This window comes from Apaloderma vittatum, unplaced genomic scaffold, assembly GCF_000703405.1.
Source record: "Apaloderma vittatum isolate BGI_N311 unplaced genomic scaffold, ASM70340v1 scaffold1423, whole genome shotgun sequence".
Classification (NCBI taxonomy): domain Eukaryota; kingdom Metazoa; phylum Chordata; class Aves; order Trogoniformes; family Trogonidae; genus Apaloderma; species Apaloderma vittatum.
This window is the reverse complement of record NW_009707298.1, coordinates 78749-97560: the sequence shown is the minus strand read 5'-3', so window position 1 is coordinate 97560 and position 18812 is coordinate 78749. Positions and strand designations below refer to the sequence as shown.

General features: G+C 42.7%; 1 protein-coding gene across 1 annotated transcript in view; it reads right to left on the bottom strand.

Moving 5' to 3' along the window:
• The window catches only part of LOC104271446 (activating molecule in BECN1-regulated autophagy protein 1-like), a 96930-nt gene that overhangs the window by 9534 nt on the left and 68584 nt on the right, over positions 1–18812 (bottom strand). Inside the window, 3 exon segments of the mRNA XM_009866113.1 lie at positions 7219–7373; positions 7827–8015; positions 16990–17100. Of these exon segments, the coding sequence (XP_009864415.1) occupies positions 7219–7373; positions 7827–8015; positions 16990–17100 (455 nt within the window).

Genomic DNA, 18812 nt, shown 5'->3' with positions numbered 1-18812 from the left:
TAGAGCACCAAAGCAAGATCACCTAAAGCAGTTTGCACAGGCTGGTGTCCTGGCAGGTTCTGAATGTCTCCAGAGACAGAGGCTCCATCACAGCCATTTGCTTTCAGGCTTAAAGCCCCTTCACTCACAGCAGCAGGAGCCTTCACAGCTCACAGGATGAGTCAATGAGATTAGCAGGGATCTTTGCAGACCACACTGGATACATTCTACTGACACCTGCATGAAGCTCAGAAGGCAACAGCATTCAGTAAAATCATGCACATTCTCACATATTCTGCACATTGGCCTCATTAAGAGTTAATACGCAGAAAAAAGAGCTTGGCTCTATGCTAAAACTCCAAATGCCTGCTTCAGGCCCTTCTTCCTGCAGTATCTGGAATTCTCCACTTGTTTACAGTGGAAGCACACACATGTTCTGTTCCATCCAGGCTACTGACTGACCACTTCACTGAGATGCCTCCCAAATACCAGCAGTCTTGTCAAGAGCTAATTCTGGAACTCCACAGTCTGAGTTTCCTTCCATATTCAAAGCACAACGCAGTATACAAGATGGGGTTTAGGTAAGTGACCTTGTCCCCACAAATTGCATGATTTGTTCTACAGCTTCATGTCAATCCATCTTTTTTTCTACCACCTTCCTCACTTTTTTTATGCTCAGCTTAAAAAGCTACTTTCCAAGTTTTACTTTAATTTGGGTTACAGTAATCATTCTGATTATTTCAGAGTTAGCTTCCTCTGGGTAACATGAAAACCATGAAATACTGCAAGGGCATCAGAATTTGGGAATGCCAGAAATAAAACTACTTTCTGGCTGCCTTTCTCACTAATATCCACTGCTAACAGATCCAGTTCTGGTTTGCGCTAAACAGAACCAATTCAGTTCAGTGATTGTGCTTTTCAGCTTGGTCTCCTCTGAGAGAATGCACCTTCTGAAGTTAACAGAACGATTTTGCAGACAGTGACTGCTACTAGAAGTGATAAAGCCTGATGGTTTTCAGTTACTGCCTGGGACTGGGATGCAGAAAGGCTCTTGCTTACACTTATTCCTATAGTGACCAAGGTCACTGCTGGACCTTGCGTGCTGCGCTGGGCGTGCTAGGAAGCAAAAGGAGTCACAATGAAGTAAAAGGTCACACCTCTGGGGAGGAAAAGACAGGACATGTGACCAACACAAGTATTCTGTTCCACATACGCCATATTCAGTATAAAACTGAGGGATCATGGGAGTTAAGCTCTCTTCTGCAACGGCCAGCATCTGAGGAGGATTCCGTCTAATCTCTGCCTTTGATCCTGGTCCCGAGTTCCCAAATCCAGCTCCTGCGTGAGGTTCCCCTCTGCTGCTGAGCCTGGGGCTTCCCCACTGCTGCTTGTTCTGCAGCATCAGTGGTGATTGCTTTCAGGAGAGTCAGGTTTGGCATTGGTTTTGTATATATTTTATTATTTTCATTATTCCCTTATCAGTACTATTATCGTTTTATTAAACCTGTTTTAGTATCCTTTTCAATCCGTAAGTGTGTCTGCCTCATTCTCATTCTCCCCTTCCCGTCAGGGGTTAGAGGGCATCTGTCAGCATTTAATGGCTGGCCCAGCTCTAACCCTTGATAGATCCTTACCCTTCTATGTTTCTAAGGAACTTCAGCTCCAACTAAGTTTCTATTTTCACATTCTTTTAAGTTCTTCAATGTCCATATACTCTTGGAATCATACGGAATTCAGAAATCACCCTAGACCCAAGCTGCTTGAAAAAGAGATCTTTATTTGGAGACCAGCTCCACCTATGCTTTCAAAATAGGCTGCAAAACCTATTCTTACTTCATATTTGGAGTCCTTTCTCCAAACTTCCCACCTCCGAAACGCAAATATTTCGAGACAATTCCCAGTGCCACTGTTACCTGTACCACCCCAAGCTAGAGATCTGCTAAAAGCAATTGCTTCCTTGTACTCTCCAGTTACATATTTCTGACTTCTGATTTGAAAGATACATTAGCTAGGTTTGCAAACAAATAGAAAACCACACAAACAACAAAAAATAGAGCTTATGAAAACCACTCTTGTTAAAAGTCAACAGTAATAGAGAGCTTTTTAAGCCCCAGTCTGAAAAACAAACTTGTTCTTTAGCAAAGCCAGGTGTCCATCCAAAGCAGATCAATCAGAATGGAGTGAAAAGAAAAAGCCTGAACTGTAGCTCATGCTTACTGTAGCTGATGACAATTCACTGCTCTTACTCCGTTTCTGAACATAATTCGTAACTGTCAAACCACGTCAGCCCTGACCTCTAGAACTCTACCCAATCTCTCTGAAATAAGGAGCAAGATGTACATAGACAATGTACACTTGTATAACCAAGATGCTCCTTAGTACAATCCAAAAAGTGCTGTAGTTCTCAAAGAGAGTATTTCTCTCCAACTGTCAAGGATTGCCCACCAGCAGCCGGTGGATTCTAGCTGCTCTTAAATATATTCCAGTTTCAAGGTAACAAAAATTAATAACTGCATCTTCAAAACCCCTACTTCAACAGCAAGATGGAAGAAACTCTCTGAGGGATAGAAACCTGCTTTCCACCGTCTCCTGGTCAGGGATGTGGAGGAGGGATTAACTGGAAGCAGAAATAACCACTGTATTTCATTCAGCAGGTTGCCACACTGTTGCAGTGACTTGCAGGCCACCGGTGCCAAGCCCTACGCTCCCAGCTCATGGACTGCAAATCAAAAGGCATGAGGGAAGGAAGGAAGGAAGGAAGGAAGGAAGGAAGGAAGGAAGGAAGGAACAATCGCGAGAGAACCGACAAGAATCTTCATAGAATCTGATGTAGCATTATTTATCTTGAATTTCTCTCTTGGGAGTTTCGCGAGTAATGTAAAATTAAAATATCCACAAAGCACTGCTTCAGAACATGGCTATGACTTATTTTTAGTTAAGAAGTTGAGTAACAATTGCTTTGTATTACAAGCTGTTGGCACAGCGTCAACAAAGATGCTTTCCGATTGTCTCTAATGTGCACATTAAATTAGAGAGTGAAGAATATAGTTTGACTGGGTTTCCTAAGACTGCACGCTGGCCAAGCTACAAGCAGGTTTTTACAAAACTGAATATGAATACGTCAGCCACTGTAAAAAGTGTGTTAAGAATATTACGAAGTTTCCTACTTAAAGTTCTATTTTCATTTAGCATGTCTTCAAAAGTATTAAAAACTGACAGAGCAGTCTGCTCTGAAAACTCAAGACAGAAGAAATAATGATCTATTAATTTTTACAACTAGATGAAGGAATAATATTTGCAAGATTAACAATGTTATCTTTTCCAAGTCTGGTCCTACAGGCTGCACAAAAATTACCAAGAACACACCAGAATGCTGAAACAATACTCACCAGCATCCCACAGGAAGGCTCTTTAACCAAATTAATTTGAATTGGCCTAGTTGTGACCTTCTCACATATGCAGAAAGCTAAAGTCCAAAGCAGTCAGAAATGAGACATTTTTAACATCTTTAAACACGATGTGGGAAAGGGGAAACCAGCAAATTAGTTAGCAAATCCTGCTAGACTGGACAGATTTAAAAACGTGGGGGAAAGGTTTTGGGGAGCTAAAAATACATGTGCAAGAAAGATGAAAAAAGCAACCTTTAGAATACATGCAATCCATCTGGAGAAAAATAATCCAGAACTACAGCAGATGAGAAAGACAGGAGTGCAGTGATGTGGAGCAAGTCTGAAAAGCAAGAGTGAGAAAAAAATGTACAAAATTTTCCAATGTACCATAACACGAAAAAAAACCACCCCAAAACAAAAAACTCAACGGTTTTTAACTGCGTAAGTCCTGTATTCAAAAAAAAAAAAAAAAAGGCAGAAAAATATATCCTCTGTGGGCTTCTGGTAAAACTATGCTTATCACATTACATACATTTAAACATATCCCAGAATGAGGAGGGGGAAAAAAAAGAATGATATGTTGGAGAGAATTCAGAAGAGAAAAAAAAATCAAGCTGGAAGATTGAATTACAAGAAAAGATTAAGGGAATACAAAGCATTACTTCACTAAACAGTGACTAAGAACAAGGGTACAAGCATTTCCCGAGTATAACACACCATAGGGAACGCAGACATGTTTGAAATGGAGATAAGAAATATAAATGGAAGATTTAGACAGAAGCTTACTGATTTAGCTGGCTACAAAATATGTCTCCAAAAGGAAGGGCTAGAAGCCATAGCAACTGGAGTTTAGAGCAAATGTAAAGGATGGATGAGAGGAAGAGACATGATTGTAGCTAATAAGACTTCTCCATCTTAACATTATGATATGGTAAAAAGATTGTGGGAAGGGATACTCCCATATCTGGCAGTAAAAGCTCTGTATTTCACTAGGATCTTAAAATAACTGCAAAAAACAACAGTACCAGGGCAAACTATACCTTTGAAAGGATCTAACACGATACTGAATTCATGTATTTAGTGATCTTCTCATATCCACACGGTTTTCACCAACAGTACCTGCTAATCAAATGGTGCTTTTTTCATAAATACATTTTAATGTCTTTCTCTTACCTTAAGAGGCTCATACCAGAATGGTAGCTCAGAACAAGGTCTGAAAAAGTGATGGATGATGCACTAAAGAATATCCCCATCTTTGATCACTGTAGAAAGAAGGACCCTGGGAACTACTGACCTATCAGCTTCACCTCAGTGCCTGGGAAGATCATGGAACAGATCCTCCTACATGCTCTGATAGAGCACGTGGAGGACAGGGAGGTGATTTGAGACATCCAGCACAGCTTCACCAAGGACAGGTCCTACTGGCCAACCTAGTGGCTTTCTACGATGGAGGTACTACATCAGTGGACAAAGGAAGAGCAGTGGATGTCATCTACCTGGACTTCTGCAAGGCCTCTGATGCAGTCCCCCACAATATCTTTCTAAGTTGGAGAGATATGGATTTGAACAATGAACTGTTCGGTGGGTGAGGAATTGGCTAGGTGGTCGTATCCAGAGGGTGGACGTCAACAGCTTGACATCCAGACAGAGATAGGTTTCAGGTGGTGCCCCTCAGTGGTCCATACTGGGACCAATGTTGTTTAGTATCTTTATCAATGACACAGATAGTGGGATCGAGTGCACCCTGAGCAAGTTTGCCGATGACACCAAGCTGAATGGTGCGGTAGACATGCCAGAGGGATGGCAGGTTATCCAGGGGGACCTGAACAAGCTCGAGAAGTGGGCCCATGTGAAGCTCATGAGGCTCAACAAGGTCCTGCACCTTGGTCAGGGCAATCCTCATTATCAGTACAGGCTGGGGGATAATGCAATAGAGAGCAGCCCTGTGGAAAAGGACTTGGGGGTACTGGTGGACCCAAAAATGCACGCTCACAGCCCAGAAGGCCCATCGCATCCTGGGCTGCCATCAAAAGCAGCGTGGCCAGCAGACTGAGAGACATGATTCTGCCCCTCTCTCTGTTATGGTGAGACCTCACCTGGAGTGCCAGCTCTGGAGCCCTCAACATAAGGAGGACATGGATCTGTTGGAACAGGTCCAGAAGGGGCCATAAAAATGACCGGAGGGCTGGAGCACCTCTTCTACAAGGACAAGCAGAGAGAGTCGGGAGGTGTTCAGCCTAGAGAAGAGAAGGTTCCAGGGAGACCCTACAGTGGCCTGCTGGTACCTGAAGGGGCTACAGGGAAGCTGGGGAGGGACTGCTTACAAGGGTCTGTAGTGAGAGGATGAGGGGGAATGGTTTTAAACTAGAGCAGGTAGATTTAGGTTAGACATTAGGAAGAAGTTCTTTACTAGGAAGGTGACGAAACCCTAGCACAGGTTTCCCAGAGAGGTGGTGGAGGCTGCATCCCTGAAGGCATTCCAGGTGAGGCTTGATGGGGCTCTGAGCAACCTGATCTAGTTAAAAGTGTCCCTGCTCACTGCAGGGGGGTTGGACTAGATGATCTTTAAAGGTCCCTTCCAGCCCAACACGTTCTATGATTCTATGATCTTCCCTTGCCTTATAAAACAGAGCAAATGATGATGATAAACAACATTTCTGTATCAGCTGACAAAGCAGTTCATGGTAATGGCACAGCTGAGACGACCCTCTCTGAAGCACGAGCAGTCTGGAGAGCTATTACAGAGTCTGAAGGTGAATCAAGCAATTTCTCCTAGAGATAAGTCTCTTCCCAGTGCCAAGCCACCAGACAAACGGCTCACTGCAACCCTTGTACACTGGGAAAGCTCCACCAAAAGTAATAATCAAAAGAGGGCTTTTAAAAAGAAAAAAAAATTAAGAGGGGCAGGGAAGTGGGGCGGAGTGAGAAAGCTACTCATGGAATTAATTCAACTATGATCAAGTTATCCCCCAAAAGGAAAAGTTTGAATTTTTCACCTCCTGCGAAAAGTCACATGAATAAATGGCCTTTAGAGAATTTAGCCCAAATTTCAGCTTTAGAAATTACCTTGTTCTGCCTCCTCACTCTCTTTGTGCATTATCAGTTGGAGACTGCTTTTCCCATCCTAAATTACCCCTCAGCAGCTGTTGTGCTCCACTGACGAACAAAGCAAGACATACAGGTTCTCTTAATTCTATTTGCCAGTTTACAAAAGATGAAGGTCTTCCCTCAGGTACTGAACAAGTCAAAAGCAGGTCACGGTTCAGCTCTTCCCCAGAGAACTAGTACAGGAAAATAATTCCATTGCCAAAGTATACCTACATACAAATAATAAATAGCCAACAAAAGCCTGTTTGGCAAGCATAAGCCTCGCTTTCAGTCTGCAAGTATGATACGAAGCTTGGCTCCTACCCTTCCTGAAACTGCCGGTGGCCGCCCTGCTAGGGGTTAGCCTCTTCTAGGAATGTTAGCAAATGATCCTGAAGCCTCAGCTCAAAGAACTCCTTCCACGCCAACTGCAGGACCATAAACAAGATGTATATAACCTGAAGAAGTACAAAAGACCTCCTAGGTACTCTGAATGATATCTGGACTTTGAAAGGTGTTCTACAACATAGAATGTGTTTGTCGTCATATTGGAAACCAGAGAAAAGTTTCACAGTTCTATTTACGTTCTTCTGTCATGATTGTCTATTTCTGCAATAAATTCCTTCACATGCTTATTTTTCAGTGAGCTTAGAGAATGCCACCTCTTTACTATCATAACACGGCAACTAACCACTGGGCTAGAGCCAAAGCAGCATGGATTCACTGGTGAGAACACACAGAAGCAGAACACACATGCACTCACCCTCATAGAGGTTTCTCCACCGTGGGGCTGTTGCAACCTGAAGACTTGAGCAACCATGTGTTCTGTGGAGGGGTGCAACAGGATACGTCGGGAAGCCAGTCCCACCATTACATATCTGCCCATCGGAGACAGGCTCACAGAAATGGCGTTAGGGCCTATGAAGAGAAGAGGGGTTATTTCTCTCCCAGGTTGACATCCCTCCCCACCGTGCTTCATCCTCACAGCTTCTCCATTCCCTTCCAGCACTCTCATACTGGATGGCATATTAAGTTTGTTCTTATGAGGGGTGGAGAAGAATAATGAGACCTGCACAAGTGCAAATTTTGCTTCAAGCGTCCTCCCATTAAGACAATTAAATTCTTTAAGGAATGAAAAAAACCCAAGAACTACCCCTCAGCAGCTCTCCTCTACCAGGAACTTACACGTCCAGACCATACCATAAGCTTCTCCCTAGCAGTACTGTATTTGTGGCTGCCTGGAAGGCCAGTAAGATATTTTCCATTACTACAATCACTTATGTTGAGACTATTGCATTTCTCACTGAAGGCTGAGTTCTGAGGTAACTTCTCACACTCCCAACCCACCTTGACTTCTTGCTGCCTGCTTACCAAATCGCTTTGTGTAAAGCATCTCGCCCAAGTTGTGTGGTGCCAGCGAATACACAGCCAGAATTCCTTCATCAGGGAAGCCTCTCTGACTGCTGGGAATGAAAGCTGCCAGCAGCTGCCCATCGGCAGAGATATCACAGCTGGCATCATTGTAAATCTTGCAGTTTTGAACGAGCACGTTCACAGAGGCTGTAAAGAAGAAAGAAAGGAATGGTGGTTAAAGCATTCAGGTTCAACAGATAATAAAGTGAAATTTAAACCTAACGCTGGAGACTGGACAGTACATGCAAAAAGCACTCAAGACATTCAGCTTCCTCCAAAAGTTTATGAAACGTTAATACCCTGATTAATGTAAAATTTGCTCCAAAACGGAGATAAGACACTGCAACGAGCCCAGGAAATGAAATCTGCTCACCTCCTGAAGCCCTAAGCCAAGAAATAGTGGCAATTACACTTTATCAAACCCCTCTTTTGTTGACCATAACACCACCCTTTGCAAAGGACAGTTTAAACAAGTCTCAGATTGTGACTCTCCGACAAACTCCAGCAGTGGTATCATTAGAAACAGTGTTCATTTCCCCTTCTCTTGGGGAGTCCCTAGTTCCAGCTTCCCTTTGCCTCCAATAAATAGATGAGAGAAGAATTCCTCCCTGAATATACAAACATTTATTTCTGACAGCTGATTTTGACACCAATCTTGGATAAAGCAAGTAAGAAAGGGAGAGACTTCTCCAGCCAGTTCTCCATTTAATTACTCCAGTATCTGGGAGACTCATGCAATCAGTAAAGTAACTTGCTCAGCATACAGGGGAGTGAGCAGCAATTCACATAACATAAGCTTTACTTTAATCTCTGCCTCTGAGTTGCTGGGTGACCTCATACAAATCTTTTCCCCTCTGTGCCTTGCGTATGCAGACTACAAGCTCTTTGGGCTAGTGAATCTTACCACGCGCTTACGCTATTCCTAGTACAATGAGGTTCAAAGGCCTTTTAGCATCACCATGGCCAAGCTCAATGGTGACTTGATAAGAAAAGGCTGGAATCATGTTCACTCCCCCTCAGTCTAACCTAAAAGCGTTCCATTTTTTTCATTAAAACCACTGCAATTTTTCCAGGAGGTTTGGAGCTGAAACTGCATACGCTATTTGCGGGATAGGGAATTTTCAGATTCTGGTATTTTCAAACTCAAGCGGATAGAAATATAAAAAAAGAGCAGACGTGAAGTGCACATTTGGAATATATAAACTTTGCAAGCTAGAATACTGAACACCCCATCTCATATGCTTGAAGCTATAGCGCCATGGGGAATACTGTGTCAACTTCCACAGTCCAGAAATTCTCTTTTAAACCGCGACACCATGCCCAGCCTAGAAGTGGCTTTGATTTGTTCAGCTAAAATTGCAGATCAGCTTATAATGGCACTTCTTGGGCTACGTTCCTTGTAAGTTTAATAAAAGAACACTGTGTCAAGAATGCTTCGTGCATACTTCTGAAAGTCTGAACTTCCAAACCAAATTAAGGCTGTAACTCAATGCTTTAACAAAACGGTGCTGTCGCCAGAAGAAACAATCCCTGCCCTTTGTTTCCAACGCTTCTGTGGAAAGAAAGCTACATCAGGGAACTGATATGGCTGAGAAATTACTGACTATTGCCTAGGTCACTTTTTAGCCAAAAGAGTTTCCCAACCTAGCACACCACAGGGCCACACAGACACTTGCAGCAGCAGAAAAATAAGTAGACAGTAGCAGACAGTACTGGTTCCTTCTTCCAGCACTGATGAATCAAAACACTCACTGAACTCTCACCTTTAGTTCTTCTGGTCTCAAATACACATTTCTTGTGAACTACTTTCCTACATGGTTGAGTATCAACTTCTACTCTTCCATTTAAGAAACTCCGATGAAAAAGACGACCAGGATAAAAAGTGGACCGTGTAATTACATTCTGTACCAAACCACCTACACCTGTACTCTAAATTTATTCAGTCATTTCTTTCAGTCTCAAAGCTGCTAAAAACAGTAATTTTCAGCCTAGTATAAACAGAAAGGTGCTGAACAGTAAAAGGTAAATAATGATAGTCAGTCAGTGCTGTAATAACAGAATCCAAAATACACATGGTCCTTGAAAGAACAGACAGTCCTAAAGATGACAAAACTTCTGAGTGCTTAGTCTGACACTAGTTCAACAGAAGGACAACAGAATAAAGATTAAAGACCATATTATTTAATTTTAAAAAGGTAGAATTAATTTTTTTTTTTAATCTAGGCTAACTTATTATGTCATCACAAAAGCATCAACACAAGAGCTGCAGTATACGTTGTGAACTAGCTAAAGCATGTATTACAACAGGTCCCTGGTAATTTGGGATGATTCCTGCAGAGTTCTTCAGTGACTCATTTCAAAACCCGCCCTGTTTTATTGGCTTTATCAATGGGCTAGGCACAGGGTGGAGCTGGTTAATGAATTCTGTAAAAGCTGGCTAATTTCATTAACCACCATCAGACCACACAGTGAACTGAAGTACACAGAGACATAACAGAAGTGGAGTGAAAGAATTCTAGACTGTGTTAACATTTATAAATTTTACGCAGGAGCTTCTCAGCTGGAAACAAGAGAGGATCAACTTTGGTTATCATATGAGGATCTGAGCCATCCACCTGGTGTAACAGTGAAAGAGATGGCAATCCTAAACTGCACTAGTGAGCACAATTAAAACAGAAATATTAGTGTGAATATACAGCCTTGTGCTGAGATACTGGGCAGTTTTGGTCAGCCATATTCAAGAGAGAATATGGTCTAGTCGAGAGGTGGCGTCCCTGCCCAAAACAGGGAGGTTGGACTGGATGATCTCTCAGGTCCCTTCCAGCCTAAGCCATTCTATGATTCTATGATTCTAAATGGTAACAAGTCCCCAAAGAGCTTGGAAAATGACTGGCAAAAACAAAACATGCATTTTATGTTTTTAGGGAGGAAAAAAAATATTGCAAGGAAATGGGGTTGTTTTACAGAAAATACCAGAAAGTTAAGTGCCAGAAAAACACTGGTACTCTTAACAAATAATGTTGACAGGTAAGTGGGTAAAAGCAGACATTAAGTTTGGAAATTAGAAGATTTCTACCAGAATAGCAAGATTCTAGAAAAGTCTTCCAACAGAAGTGAAAAGGGCAAATAATTTAATCAATTGTAAGACAGAGTAAGATGCACAACATGTGCTTGCCTAAGACAGCAGGGAGCTAGACTCAATGACTAAGGGGGTCCTTTCTCACTAATTCCTTTGTTGTCATACTGCTATCAGCAGTGATCTAAAAATTGGGGGGTGGGAAGAAAGAAGGAGAAAAATAAAACAGAAATGGAAACTTCTTGGAGAGGTGAGTATCTGGTCTTTCTCAGTCAAATCCAAGTTAATTATTTAAGATACCCAAGCATGAAGACCAGCTACAGTGCAAAAACACGCATTACATAGAGATAACATTTGCCAGAGACACAACTATGAAACACACGCTCCTCACCCCGCTTAAAAACTTCATTAGAAAAGAAAATACCATTCAGTCCCTTTCCTTGGAATCTAAGAACTGTTCTCTCTCGTTCCTATTCTCACAGATATCTAAGTTTTTGTCCTGCATCTCTGGGCTCAGGCTGCAGTTTCCATGAGGCAGCCACTGTTTCTCTACAATGCTAACTCCTGACATCTGACGCTCTATTCTGGAAGTGAGCAAGATTGTACAATTGTCAGATCAAAGGTATGAGTGTCATTTAGACCAGGGACCCTTCCAGACTCCTGAACTCCCAGCACTTTTCAAAGAGGCGCAAGAAGTTTTAGAAGGGACAGATACTGTTTTCTCTGGCCACAGGCGATGTTTCTTCCTTGTTCCTGTAACTATTGAAAATCACAGTACAGAATCCATGTCTCTTCTCAGCTTTTAAAGCTTGGAGGTGTTGGTTTTTTTTTTTAAATCTAATGCAACACAGGACATTCATAAGGAAAGAATTCCCCATCTTTATTTTTGTAAGGTAAGAAATGGTTGCATTTCTTCAGTACCATTAGAGATTCAGCAACGCTGCCACATCTTGCCACATCTTTGCAGTTCTATGGCTATTTTTCCTTTCCTCTCCAGGTCTCTAATCCTCTGCCTCATTTACTAAATATCTTTCTAAAACAAGGTTGGGTTTGGATGACCAGTCAACAAGAGACTTTTTATCACACAGCATATGTTCACTCCTTTTCTATCTACAGTTTTTCCTTTTTTTTTTCCCCACCCACCCCTCTTTCAGCACAGCACAGAGGTTTCTGGTGAGCAGTCCACAATGATGGCCAACATGACTGCCTGTCTTGTTCTTTTTAAAGTTTGTTGCATATGGTAAATGCCTCTTAACAAAACAGATTGAGAGCTCCCCTGCCAGAAGTAAACTATCCTTCCCCCTTGATGTGTGCCTGGAACAAAAAACATCACAGATGCAAGTTGCACTGAACAAGAACAACTGCTCTTCATTTCAGTCTTTTAGTATCTGATTCATGCTGGCATTATGGTTCTCTCTGCTCTTTCCTCATTTATAGAATACGAGGGACTCGGGTGGCACTTACACCTAGAACCACGGGAGCCTACTGTGCCAGCAGAAAAAGTCTAAATGCAAGAGGTGGTGATCTCAGCAAGGTTTCATTTTAAGCACCAGCATCTAAAAGATTCATTTCCAAGAGATGGGGAGGATGAAGACACCCATGCATTTGACAAAGTCATAAGCCATTTGATTTCTTTGTGCCTGAGGCGTGATCTGTGAAAATGAAGCCAATACAGAAGATTTTAGGGGGGAAAAAAACCGCTATTTTTGGAAAACCATTTACAACAAAGCTGCCCTTTCATCTCCTGTTTTCTTTTGTTGTTAATGCAGCCACCAAGCTGACAGAACAGATCAAAAGAAACACCACAGAACAAATTAATCAAGCTGTTGTGCCAACTTGGAGCGCTTACACCTACAGCGTAATTACGCTTGAAGCTGGGGAAGGCCTGGAACACCAGCAGCAACTGCACTATTTGCCAAAGGAAAACAGTGCTCGTTGCACCATCCCCTCCTCGCTGCTCTCGAGGATGACACTTTTGTAACAGCTCTTCTTATTTATCCATTTTTTAGAATGTTTGGCTTTTTCTTTTTCCTTTTCTTAAATTCTTCTGCATCCCACTGTGGATCATTACGTATAGATCAAATCACCCTTCTCAAGTCCTACCAGTGTTAGAACAGGACAAATTCCTGACATGTGACTACATGTGGGAGAACTAGACCAATTCAGCCACAATGGCTAGAAAATAAAATAACGAGCAGTGAGTAGCATGAGAGAAATCATATTCAAGACAAAGCCAGACGATATTCAAGACAAAAACAAGAGGTAAAACCATAAAATATTTTACCTCTGGAACGACTATATTCCACACCATTCACTGATTCAATACTTATCTGGTCAGCTGTGGGAAATTTTATGGATATGCAACACTCAGTAGAAGAATAACAAATAAATGCCAGAGACAGCATTATCTCTCCTGCCAAATAAATTCCCCACCCAATGCTGATAGGGCTGATAATTACCATTTAAGACCAGGTCATGCTCATTTCAGAATTATTAAAAGCCAAAGTGGTAACAGGAGAGAAGAAATTTGAAGCCATCTTCCATTTTGCAATTAATAGAGATAGACAGGGCAGAGACTAAAATCCCTCAAGTCTCTGTGAAGCCATTTCCCCAAGCATCCTCCTCCGTGTGCCTGCTGGACCGAGTGTTAGCGAGGTCGCTGCCATGGAGCCAAGTCCTGAGCCCAGGGCTCTGAATGGTGCTGGGAGCCAGGCGGTGCAACCACAGGACAGCACGAATCACGCTGCTGTCACTTGCTCAGATGTATCCGCTGCAGTGGAAAACATCCTACTTCCAAACTACCTTTTTCTTTGTTTAATAGTAAAAGGAACAAGAGCTGCCCGGAGATGGAGGTTGGCCACAGAGTCATTTCTTTGACGGAGAGCGGAGCTGGCAGGCGGTCCCAAACTTCAGCTGCATCATTTCATCTGCCTGAACTCTCACACCACTTGTGGCTCAAGCCAGTCCCAGGAAGTGCAACAGCCCCTTCTGTGTAAGCAGACTCTCTCATATGACTATCTCTGATTTACAGGAAACAATGAGGGGGGAAATTAAGGAGCTACTGAGGTCACATGCTTTACTAGGAATATAGTTTATTTCCAAGATCATGAAGAGTCAGAAAAAATTCCAGCCCACCACTCCACTCTTACACATTTAGCTTCACATCATCTCTACACATTTGTGCACCTTGGCCAACGTGCAGCTCGTCCTTGTTCTCTGCCTACACAAGCTTGGCAAATACCTGTTTTAGGATGAGCACAGTTCCTACATCTTCATACGTCCTTACTAGACCCTGGCAGAGGGAGATGTGGCTAACAGCCTAGAAATGACAGAGTTGGGTTGAGCATGTAAAAGCAGAGTTCAACCAAACATTTCCAAATGGTAATAAATCAAGACAAACAGGCCAAGTACTATGAAGCACAAAGTAGAGAGTCAGAAGGGATGGGGATGGGCTTGCAGCAGGAAATGTGCCTGCAAGAAAGGCACAGTAACAGAAACCGTAGCCCAATTTCCAGCTAATTGGAAGCTATTTCAGAATGGAAGTGTCCTGGTAGGGGAGACGGAAAAGATTGAAATATTGATAGCTTGAGGAGCAGATGGTTCTTATTTCCTGTGGGATTCCATAAATTGTAAATAAACATCTTATGCTTTTTTTAATTAAAAAAAATAATCAGAAATCAGCAGCCTTTTCGTCAGCAGCCAGATGAGGTAAAAAGGGAAAAAAAGCAAAAAAAAAGCAAAAAAAAAGCTGTTAGCAGCTGTAGCACTCCTCCAATACTTTACAAGCTTGCAGAGAAGCCCCAAAGAATTCAAATCAGTGGTAAGATGCTTCTCCCTCTGACTTCATCTTTATTCTGTTCCAGAGTCTGACTGGACCACAGAAAGCATTGCCACCACACGGCAAAACTTCCCCTTGAGCATCGATTCTCAGCCTACAGCTGTACACTAGTACTACAAAGCTTGGCGCTTAACAAGAAACATCCAAAGCACTGACACAGGAGTTCAACACAGTACTTTACTTTCAAGATTACACCGTATGCTTCTTCCCAAGAGAGAGAATAGCTCTCAAGGACAAAATACAAAGCGCTGTCCCCCTTTACAACATCCAGGGCTACTGACTAGAAGCAGGGGTTTTATTTCCCACCAAGCTACAAATACACACCACAATACCCTATACAACGTGAAGGAAAGAGATGAGACAAACATCACATACTTTATCTGTGGGAACAACACAGTAAGAATGCTTTTTGTAATGGGATGGGCTACTGGTGGATTTCCCCTAGCCCATCCAATTTCTCAGGGGCTGGAAGGTGAACAGCCCCGTACAGGTTGCCCAGAAAAGCTGTGGATACCCCATCACCGGAAGTGCTCACAGTTAGATGGGACAAAGCTTTGTGCAACCTGACCTACTGAAGGACATCCCTGCCCGCAGCATGAGGCATGGACTAGATGATCTTTAAAGCTCTCTTCCAACCTAAACCATCCTGTGATTTCAATTCCCCACATCTCTGCTGCTATGATGTCACCACATGTGCTCCTTTTGTGGGTTCTTTAAGCAACAGGACAGAACCCCGCAGAGACCTCTAATGCCAGATCTGCAACTTGCGGAACTGCAGAACAGACTGTGTTGGGACTGAGAGCAACTTTTTCTTAATTCATTTCAATGGCTATCTGTGAAATCCGAAGTCTTGGTGAAAACAAAATCCCTGCTCTCCCTAAAGTCAGTCCTTTAAAGCAAAATTTCATCTGGTTTTGCTGAGAAGTCAAGCAATGAATTTCACATGCGCACAGAGATGGCTGAAGCTAAAAGTCACTGTACAAAGAAACATTCATAAATATCTACACTCCTATCTTCATCCTAGGCTGCCACAAACATTTCTGCAGCTGTGCAGGAAGCTATATCGGGATACCATTCTGGGTTAAAAATAGCCTTTCTAGTCAAGTTAGCTTTAGCCCAGAAAAAGTCATTGCTTGATCAGCTGACCACAAGCATCAAATATGCTTTTGCCTGCATAAAGAAGCCTCTTCCTGTGTGAAAGCTAGCTTATGCCATAGAACACATGTAAAGCTATGGGCTGGTTTTCACAAAGGAAAGGAGCAAATAACTAAACAAAAAAATCAGCAATATTGCTCATATTCTTGATCCAGAAGCAGCTTTTACCTGAGATGTGGAATGAACCACTGCTTTTGCAAATGGCTAGAAGAAAAGGGAAGAAAAGACTTCGCAAGGACCTTACAACTGCTTTCCAGTCCCTGAAAGGGGGACTTTTTAGAACAGTGTCTAGTGATAGGACAAGGGGAAATGGATTTAAAGTGAAATTAAATTGGTTTAGATTGGGTCTTAGGAATAAATTCTTCAGTACAAGGTTGGCAAGAATCTGGAATAGCTTGCCCAGAGAAGTTGTAGATGTCCCCTCCCTGGAGGTGTTCAAGGCCAAGTTGGACGGAGCCTTGAGTAGCCTGATCTAGTTGAGAGGCGTCCATGCCCATGGCCGGGAGGTTGGATTAGATGATCTCTGAGGTCCCTTCCAGCCTAGGCCAGTCTGTGATTCTACACCTACTTCCCCTGGCTTGAAACACTGTGATAAGCAACGGATCAGGACCCTGATTCTCAAGATGTATTGCAGTACTTTAACCCACACTAAAGTCAATACCTTCGAGAATTCAGACCCAGTTGATCAGCAAGTTCTAATGTAAAGGTATAAAGACAATTAGAAATTCGTTGGTAAAAGAATAAGGAGTTTATATACAGAATTCTTCTAAGCCAACTGTATATTCCTGTGGGAATGATCACAAAAAAAAAGCCCCATTTATGCATGGATTTGTTGATAGTAAGAATATACAAGCTAGACAGAGCAGGAGCAGCTCTGCATGCTTTTAGTGAATTTTCTCAAACGCCTAAGAATATTACAGCTCTCTATGCAGCAACACAATCAATTAATCCAAGGCCTGCAACATAGAGCTACCTTTGGAAGATCCTGGAGCTTATGGTAGCTCTGGTTGGTATAGACTTCAAAGAAAGTACTGGTGACCCTTCCAGCTTACCATTGCTGATTTCAGGCAGATCAAATTTAGTGAAGTCCCACCACTGGAGCCGGTAGGTGGTGTTGGCAATGTTGCTGGCCACTGCTGACTGTCCATCCCCAATCACAGCACCTGCATAAAAGGGGGAAATAATTAGCAATTTAACCTCCAGACAACTATCCAGAGAAGAACTGGGTAGACAAAACCATTCCAAATCCAAAACACAACGCAAACCTCAAGATTCTTAAAGAAACCTTATTTACAGAAATGGCAACATTCCTAAATAAGCCACAGAGCGTGGGAGATTAAAAGGCAAGCACCCCCCTGCACCATATTTGTGAAAGAAAACAAAGGTGATGAGACTTAAGGCTTGCCCAGAGAAATCCTTATCAGTTAATTTGGTGCAAATGCATTCTACTTATTAGTACTAGCGAAGCTGGGTTTTCACAGACCCCGAATTTTCTAATACAACTACAAAGGCAGACCAAAATACCTACTAAGGAAAACGCTGTCACAGCAAGTCACGCACATTTCTGGACATAATCCCTGCTACTACTGTAAACTCCACTTGGAAGACACAGGTTGCCTACAGTATTTGCCACACAGTAAGGACTGTAACAAATAATTAGCAAGGAGGACCTACGAGCTGACCCTTTGCTGCTCTGGGTGGCCCACCCTACAGCAGGTAGGGGCTGCCCTGACTCCAGGCGAGTGACACGACCCTTGTGAACCACCTCGGGATGTGGCCAGCAGTCCAAAGCAGAAAGCTAAGCAGAATACTTCAGAAACTAACACAAAGAACATAATTTTCCAAGGAGAAAGGAACTGTCGCTGGTAACTCAAGTCAGCACACATTTGAGAAAGCTCAAAGGCACGAAATGCAATCCCTAGGGAGACAAGCAGAGAAAAGAAACAGTTCTACCACAATAGTACTGGAGTCAGAAGCCTCATGCTATTTGCAGTCTCTAATATACATGCAGCCCTTGTACTACACACACATGCTGGCAACCAGAGAAACTCAAGGTAATAGAATTTGATAAGCAAATAAGATCATCTGCAAGCACAAACGAGGAAAAGCACAACCCCCAGAGTCTATCCAGTCTGAATTTCAGCATCTCCACACTGTTTCTGGTGGAAAGCACACAGAAAAGTCAGCGTCTTCGCTCTCCCAGAAGGACCAGCTCAGGACTCTGCTGCCACAGCAGCAATAGTGGAAGTGACAGCACTTTGACAACTCTGTATCTAGTAGTACGCAGCAGGCCAGCTTTCTGTGCAGAGAGCTTAAAGCTTGCAAACTGCTAGTAAATGAAAGTGGTGTGGAGGAAGATGAGGAGACTAGGGTGGTTGGATTTTTAGTTTGTTTACCAAATGCCAGCAGAATACTCAGGCTTGTATTAAAATAATAAAAAAAAAAAGCCTGACAACACACGCATGCACACTACTGGGGTTAATGTTTTCTCCGCAAAGTAAAGAGCAAAGAAGACAGGTCAAAGTAAGGAAGCAAATTCTAGAATTCTAGACTGGTAGTGATAAATGAAGACCTCAAGAAGGCTGCTGTTAGTCCTGTTTCCATCAATAAACCATCTCGAGTTCTGATTTGGTTCTGGAAAAAGCTCAGAAACACACCAAGAGCAAGACTTCCAAGCAGGCAGCTTTACACTGTGTATTGAGCTGTGCCAGGTCTCCAGCAATCAACAAACCTCCACCATGTGTCTGCTCAGTCTCTGGATCTGCCTCCGTCAGACATGCACATGTCACTTGGAGAGCAGAATTAAGAACATTTCCATTGCTCATACATATGCCCAAGGCCTTGTTCTCCATATCCCCCCAAACAAAGGGCTCTT